This window comes from Tamandua tetradactyla, chromosome 8 (assembly GCF_023851605.1).
Source record: "Tamandua tetradactyla isolate mTamTet1 chromosome 8, mTamTet1.pri, whole genome shotgun sequence".
Taxonomy (NCBI): Eukaryota; Metazoa; Chordata; class Mammalia; order Pilosa; family Myrmecophagidae; genus Tamandua; species Tamandua tetradactyla.
The window spans coordinates 13,223,844-13,232,614 of record NC_135334.1 but is presented as its reverse complement, the minus strand read 5'-3'; the positions used below and the strand labels follow the sequence as shown (position 1 = coordinate 13,232,614).

The window sequence follows — 8,771 nt, the reverse complement described above, 5'->3', positions numbered from 1 at the left end:
ACCATTCTGTTTCTGGTATATTGCATTCCAGCAGCTAGCAAACTAGAACAGCCTTCTAAGCAGAGATTCAATGTTATAGCTCAAGGGGTTAGAAAAGGCATTAACAGTTTGTTTGGATGGTTGACTGAAATATGAATCAAAAGGTGGCCAACATTACCTGAGGTTGAAAGGTCAGCACTGCCCTGGTATAATGTAGATGAGGGGATCCAGAAGCTTACAGAGATTGGAATGTTAGAGTGGATTTATCATGCAAAGCCTGCTTTTATACCCCAGGAATGTCTGGAGGATGCACCTTTTACCAGAACTGTAAGAAATAAATTTGTGAGACTAGTGCCATCATCACTGAAGAGCTCTGTAGTTGCACTTCTCTGTAGGTCAGATATTACTGTGGGAACTGCTGTCACTGAGCTGGAATCCTTAAACATAATGGGGATGACCGTATCCCGAGTGGGCAGAAGCCAGGTGGCAGCACTCAATCGCCAAAGGCAAGGCAGATGTGGCTATCATAATAGACAGCAAACTCAAAGCAGGAGTCAAAACAACCTGACTCACAGAGACTTGTGGCATTAGCTAGTAAATCATGGTGTACCTACAAGTACAATAGACAGGCAGTCTACTAAATTCTTATTTGAGCTGTATAAACAAAAGAGTTCTAGATCAAGTGAACAGAGGTCTAAATTGAATTACAAAAACAGAGATTACAGGCAACTTAATCAATTTTCAGGCTTGAGACAGTTTACAGACACAGAGCCCCTTGAATGAAAGGAAGGCCAAGTCTTTTTGGGGGTAAACATGGTTACACTGCCACATATTTATACTGTTAATCTTCCTTAAAGCCTTCCACAAGGAAACTGACAGCCTTTTACCAGGATAACTGTGCCTCAGGGAAAAGGAAATGATAAAATATTTCAGGGATTATTAGACACTGGCTCAGAAGTGACATTAATACTGGGGACCCAAGACATCACTCTGGTCCACCAGTCAGAGTGGGGGCTTATGGAGGTAAGGTGATCGATAGAGTTTTAGCTCAGGTCCATCTCACAGTGGGTTCAATGGGTCCCTGGACCCATTCTGTGGTTATTTCCCCAGTTCCAGAATGCATAATTGGTATCAACATACTGAACAACTGACAGAATCGCCACATTGGCTCTCTAACTCATGGACTGAGAACGATTATAGTGGGAAAGCCACTATGGAAGCCACTACAAATGCCCCTACCAAGCAAAATAAAAATCAGAAGCAATACCATATTCCTGGGGACTGCAGAGATTACTGTCACTCTTAAAGACTTGAAGGATGCAGGGGTGGTGATTCCCACCACATCCACATTCAAATCTCCTATTTGGCCTGTGCAGAAAACAGATGAGTCTTGGAGGAGGACAGTGGATTATCATAAGCTCAACCAGGTGGTAACTCCAATTGCAGCTGCTCTTCCAGATGTGGTATCATTGCTTGAGCAAATCAATGTATCCCCTGGTTCCTGGTATGCAGCTCTTGATTCAGTAAATGCTTTTTTCTCAATAGCTGTTAGTAAGGACCACTGGAAACATTTTGCTTTCAACTGGCAAGGTCAGCAATATACTTTCACTGTCCTGCTTCAGGGGTATATCAACTCTCCAGCCCTATGTCATAATCTGGTCTTCAGGGATCTTTATCATTTCTCCCTCCCACAAGACATCACACTGGTCCATTATATTTATGATATCATGTTGATTGGACCTAGTGAACAAGAATTAGCAGCTACTCTAGACTTATTGGTAAGACATTTGTGTGTCAGAGGAAGAGAGATAAATTCAACAAAAATACTTGGGGTCTTCCACCTCAGTGAAATCTCTAGGTGTCCAGTGGTGTGGAGCATGTCAAGATATCCCTTCTAAGTGAAGGATAAGTTCCTGCATCTGGTGACTTCTTTGAACAAAAAGAGAGAAAATGAAGGAAACTAACTTAAAAAAAAAACAAGGGATTTCTGTGGTGACATAACTTATCTTGACTGTGAAGGTGAATACATGAACATAAACATACCTAGTGATAAAATTAAATAGGACTGAATAAACACACAAAAGTGAGTATAAGTAAAAGAGGTGGGTTGTATTAGACTCATTGTCCTATGTGTGATATCGTATTATAGTTTTGCAAGATGTTCCATTAGAGGAAACATGTAAAGCGTTCAAGAGATGTCTCTGTGTTATTTTTTACAACTATTTGGTCTACAATTAGCTCAAAATAAATAGTTTATCTTAGCAGCATAATGCCAATATACTGGTAGATAAGATATTATTGATATATTCTTGAATAGGACATTTTATTGTGAATGAATTCTCCTTATGAATGAGAACAGAGGATGAAGAGTCCTTATGAGACTTCCACTCCCACCCCTCACCCTCCTGCCATTTTACCTCATCAGTCCACAGGTGCAGCTGCAGAGTGACAAATTTAACATTCCTTTACTAAATTATAGAGTTTGAGGAAAATATTTTAATTTGTCTTAAAACTCTTTAAAATACACATTTCAAAACTGGGTTATTGGCCTAATGACATAAATACTGATGACAAGCAACGATGATGCTGGAAAGGGATGATGAGGTTGACAGCAAAGACTGAAGTGGTTGTGGGATAAGGAGGGGAAGGGGTGGAAGAAGGGAACTGTTGGAGGTGAAATATCCCAATATCTTAAGCCTTAAGATTCCCAGATTGTAAGAAATCCCTCAACAAAAGGAAAATTAGCACCCCTGGGAGGCAAAACATGACTCAAAGCAGAGGTGTAAACAGAGGCTGCTAGTTACTTCAGTGAGGACCCAGTCTCTAGAGTGACCCCAACAGAGGTTCTGCTACTATATAGATAAACAGACTCCAAGGCTTTCAATCTTGGTGGATGGTTTTCCATGGCTCTGCTGGCCTCCCTGAGGAAATAACAGAACTAGATACATACATAGTTCTTCTATTTCCTAATACGCATTTCCTAACTATTGAAACCAAGGCATTCCCTGAGATTACCTGGAGACCGTGCTCCATTTTTCCTCACCACAGGTCATTCATTGCAGATTTAAAGCAACTGCATAAGAAAAACCTCTCTTCCATGAACTTCTGTTGATAAAACAGGCTATTTACAACCATATGATTCCCTTATCTCTAAGTGCTTTGTCTCTGTGTAATGTGTTCTCAGCAGCAGTAATCCTGAAACTTGATGACCGGGTAAAACCAGAGGTAAGAATTTTAGTAACTGATAAAGATATGTGGATTATTTTACAGGATTGTATGAGTACAAAAATTCATTAATGCTGTATCTCTCAGGGTTCTCCAGGGAAACAGAAGCGAAAGGATGTCTGTGTACAGAGAGAGATTTATTATAAGGCTTGCATTAATGCAATTGTGAAGGCTGGCAAGTTCAAGTTCTGTGGGGCAGACTGGAGGCTAGAAATTCTGGTAAGAGTGATGTTGATTGGTTGAGTCTGAATTCCTTAAGGTGGAAACTCAGGAGGGAGGGGAGGGCATAGTCTTGAGGCAGAATTCCTTCTGCCCCCTGAGATTCCCACAGTTATCACACTTAGGATCTTCAACTGACTTGATAAGGACCACCCACATTATTGAGAGTAATCTCCTTAAGGTCAGCTCATGCTAAGCCACCTATGAAATCCCCACTCAAAAACTAGGGCATGGTTGACAAAAAAAAATCCAAACCAAAACCCAGGCAAGAAAACACATAAAGTAACCCTCACAAATGCAGTCTAGAATTTTCCTATACAACGGTGCTCATTTTTTTAGCAAAGCAGCATAGTTTAGTGGAGCCCAAACAGACTGCTGGTCTGAGCCCTGGGTTCTAGGCCAAGTTCTGTCTCATACTAGCTATGTGGCCTTGGGTAACTTACTTAACTTTTAGAACTTAAAATTCCTAGAGAATGAAAAAAGATATCATAGCACTCCACATTTTTTTATGCTATGCTCAATTAAGACATCAAGTATCAAACACATTCAATCACAACACGGCCTTAAAGATACAGGTGTACAGCCGGAGACCTGGGTTCGATTCCGAGACCATGCACACACACAAAAAAAAGAAAAAACATATAGGTGTACAAATCATGAGGCTAAAAATTGCAGGCAAGAGAAGGAATTTAATAACAGGAGAGAACAGAGGTTATTTTCAGTTACAAGTTACCAATACATGATAGACCTCAGGCAGGTCAGTTAATGGCCAACTCAACAGTTTTCCATGAAAATGGAAATCAAAGTCCTACTCTAAGTACTTTTCCCCCTATACCCAAATATTTGGGGAAGTATTAATGAGATCCATCTTTTTCATAAGGAAGAAATAGTTAAAATACTGAGAATCTACTTTACTAGCTTAAGAAATACATTTCAGAGACAAGAGATATCTGTAAGTTTCCTATGCCAGCAATGATGGCTCATGCTTTCTAGAGAAGATGCCTATAATGAGTACTTTTCCACTAGGGAAATAATAGTGTGAAGGCAATAATAATAATATAATAATAATAATATAATAATTGTAATAGTAATAATAATAAATAGCTATTGTGTGCTAAGAACACTAGTATGTGCTAATGCACAGGCTACACAAAGACCAATCAAATCATAAGTTCTATGGATGGAATCAAATCATCGATACTTTTTAATACTTCCTGTGATTCTAAGAGACAGCCAAAATAAAAATCCATGCCTTAGGGCTTCAATTCCAGAGAAAATATAAGAAAAACATTCAGACACATCATAATAACCCACATTTTTAAGGGCATTTGCCATTTGAAAAAATTTCTAAATATGCAATATCTCATGTTATTTTTACAACCACCTTGGGAATTTAGTTTATTAATTTTTTATCATTCATATATAAATATAGACTTATCAATAAGTGATGCATCTGTAACTACCATGTCACTCTCACACTACAAGGATTTGCAGATCTGGGTAAGGCCTGAGAGTTTGCATTTCTAACAAATTCCAGGTGACACAATTGAAGCTGGTCCATAGACTATCCTTTAATCTCCACTGTTTTTGAATATTTGAAACAAGATCATTGTAAAACCTTCAGATCTTGCATTTTCCTCTCATTTTCATGATCTTTGAACACTCGGGGGCAGGTCTGTTGACCTCCCAGTAAACAGAATTGAGGAGAGCAGGCATGAGAAAAGAGCCCAGGATCCCTCAAACAGACACAAACACTGAAAACAAGGAGTCCAGGGGATGCCTTTCATGGGTTTTCTCTCCCATCTTCACAGGCTCCAACTCCGAAGAGAATGGCTGCAGAAAATCACTCCACAGTGACAGAGTTCATTCTCAGGGGACTAACAAATCAGCCAGGACTCCAGCTCCCCCTCTTTCTCCTCTTCCTCGGGATCTACACGGTCACCATGGTGGGGAACCTGGGAATGATCACACTAATCCGCATGAATCCTCAGCTTCACACCCCCATGTACTTCTTCCTCAGCAATTTGTCCCTTGTGGATATGTGCTACTCCTCTGTTATTACCCCTAAGATGCTGGTGAACTTTGTGTCAGAGAAGAACATCATCTCTTATGCAGGGTGCATGTCACAGCTCTATTTTTTCATTGTTTTTGTTGTTGCTGAGAGTTACTTGCTGACGGTGATGGCCTATGACCGCTATGTTGCCATCTGCAACCCTTTGCTTTATAACATCATCATGTCCCATCAACTCTGCTCCCTGCTGGTGGCTCTGGCCTACATCATGGGACTCATCGGCTCAACAGTAGAGACCATCCTCATGTTAAAGCTGTCCTATTGTAAGGTCCTCATCAGTCATTACTTCTGTGACATCGTCCCTCTCATGAAGCTCTCCTGCACTAGCACTTATGATATCCAGATGGTAGTTTTCTTTTTGGCTGGCTTCAACATTGTAGTCACTAGCATAATGGTCCTTGTTTCCTATGCCTTCATCCTTTCCAGCATCCTCCACATCAGCACCACAGAGGGCAGGTCCAAAGCCTTCAGTACCTGCAGCTCCCACCTGGCAGCTGTGGGAATGTTCTATGGCTCTACTGCGTTCATGTACTTGAAGCCCTCCACGGCCAGTTCCCTGGCCCAGGAGAACGTGGCCTCCGTGTTCTACACCACAGTGATCCCCATGCTGAACCCCCTGATCTACAGTCTGAGGAACAAGGAGGTCAAGGCTGCCCTGCAGAAAACACTGCAGATAAAATGATTTTGATGCGAAAGTTCTGATCCTTTCCATCTTAAATATAATCTGTCATCAATTCCAGAGAGAAGCCCTTGAATGTTGACCCAACCAACTCTACATGCTTCTCTCTTCCTTCCCTCCCCCTCTTCTCTCTTGCTAACTCTTTGAAACTGGCTGATTTCAGTGCACATTTTCTTCCATCTAGTATGTTTTCTCTCTCTCTTGAGCTTTTTGACAAACATTTAACTGTAACTTCACATCAACCTTACACCTTCAGCCTTGAGTTTGAAAGCCATTCATTGTTTTATTACCTTCTGTAGAGAAAATATTAGTAGATCCTATTCTTACTTTTTGTAATAAGGAATACACAAGACAAAGAGGTAAATTTCAAGGTTATCACTGTCTTCTCTCTCATGTCTATTTATAACCTTACCCAAGAAATTTTGCCTGATCCCTTTATTCAGTTGTGTTAGAAACAATGATAATAATAATAATAGCAGCTTATACTTTTTGGAGCTTACTCTAAGCCAGACATTCTTCTTAGGGCTCCACATGTGTCATTTCAATTGTACCTCACTATACCTCAATTAAACACCTAGAGATATTATTTTTATCCCCAATTCACAGGTACTGACATTTTGTTTAATAACTCACTTAGGGTTATATGGCTGATAACAAACAACACTGGGGTTCAAACTCAGGTCAAGATGACTCCAGAGCCCGACTCTTTGTTATCACATTAACCCCTTCACTTTAGATTTTCTCTGCACTGCTTATTGATTCTCCATTAATTAAGTCCTTCCACTTACAAATCATTCCTAATATTAACTCAAATCACCTCCTTTATCACTGACAAACCTTTCTTCCTTTATAAGCAACTTCTACAAAATGACTAAAACAAGATTGCACTGTAGTCATCGGTTTGACTTGATTTGCCTGAGTCTTGCCCAGTTTTAGCAAATCCTGTATGTCAGGAAATCACTATATCTCAGGAAACCACTCAGCACAGGCAACAAAATGATGTTTTGTCACCATGAATTACACATTGCTGCAAGGTCCCTGGCCAAAATCATTCCGAACATCCATCTGTCTCTGGACAAAATTTCTTCCCCCATTGCTTATAATTGCATCAAGGATACACATTTTAGATTCAGCAGCCTTATACTGCAAAAAGTTTAGGGGCATTTTCTGATCATTCAGCTATGTTTGGTTCAATATTGTATCAGTCTGTGTTTCATTATAAGAACTAGGAATCACTCCAAGTTTCTCAAGCAGAAATGGATCTAATATAGGAAATTACATGTATATATATTTTTGAATGGTTGGAACAGGAGGTTGGGAGTTCCCACTGGGGAACTAGTGAGTCCAAAGCAATTCCACAGTAGAGATGACCTAAAAGTTAGGAAGCCCCTGCTGTGTCTGTCACTACTGCCACCATGAAAAATGTCTCTCAGACAAAAAATTGGCAAGCAAACAACAGCGTTGTGGGATAGAATTCTAAATCAGAGATTCTACAAAATGCTTATCACCTGGGAACTAATTAGAAATGAAAACTTCCAGCCTCACCAGACCTCCTGCATAATTGGGTTGGGCCCAGTATCTGTTTTCTAAGAAACCCTTAGGAGATTCTGTTACACACTCCCACCTTCCAGATCTCACTAATTCACATGTGGAAGCCTACATGCCTGGAAATCTGAGAATTTTAACTTTTGCCCTTTTAAACCTGTAAACAGAGAGACAGTGGAACTGATATGGAGAGTATTCCAAAGTAGCTACTTTACATATTTTCTCCTGACCTTTCTTCAGCAGGAGCTGAAAACTTCACCATTAAAGATCCCCACTTTTCCAAAGAACATGTAGAAATTCATCTTTTTAAAATAAAGGTGAGATATGATAAAGCAAAAAAAGTGTGGTGCATTTGATTACTTGAAACATTAAGATTTTGGTTCATCACACGTTACCAGAGATAAAGTTAATAGCAATATAATAGAATTGGAGAAGATATCTAACTAGCACATATAATAAACACCTGAAAGTCCATAAGAAAAAGACATCATCAACAACAGGGGTAAAATGGGCATAATATATACAACAGACAATTTGCAGAAGGAAAACCTGAAGTGCCCACAAGCATATGAAAAGATGCTCACTCGTTACTAATAAGAGGAGTGCAAATCAAAATAATAATGAGATATCTCTTTATATTTATAAAACTGGAAAAAAATTTAAAATCTGGATAGTGTTAAATTATTATGAGGATGTGGCAATTGAAGAACCCTCATGCATGTAGACTGTTCTGTAGAACAAAATATTACTTAGGAAAAATACATAAATGCATCTGCAGGACTTAGCAATCCTTGCCTTGGGATTCAAACTATGCTAAAACTATTCTCTCCTATGCCCACATGAAAGCATGTACAAAGATGCCCATGGTTTAGGAAATTAGAGACAAAATGGGTACCCACCACTGGGGAGCAAAAGATTACCTTTAAGCAACATGGATGGATATTACAGCATAGCAATGTGTGGGAAAAGAAAGATAACAAAATATACAGCACATTATTTATGTATTTTAAAAATGCAAGCACATAAATCAACAAAAGCACATTTAGGAAGCCT

General features: G+C 39.5%; 1 protein-coding gene across 1 annotated transcript; it reads left to right on the top strand.

The window, feature by feature from the left end:
* The first annotated feature begins 5,252 nt into the window (after window positions 1-5,252).
* On the top strand, window positions 5,253-6,176 carry LOC143643174 (olfactory receptor 8A1-like). The gene has a single exon (XM_077111935.1). The coding sequence runs from the start codon at window positions 5,253-5,255 to the stop codon at window positions 6,174-6,176; it is 924 nt and encodes a 307-aa protein (XP_076968050.1).
* The last annotated feature ends 2,595 nt before the right edge of the window (window positions 6,177-8,771 follow it).

Excerpts from the sequence above, each read along its gene's own strand:
- LOC143643174 (XM_077111935.1), top strand. The coding sequence starts at position 5,253 with ATGGCTGCAGAAAATCACTCCACAGTGACAGAGTTCATTCTCAGGGGA.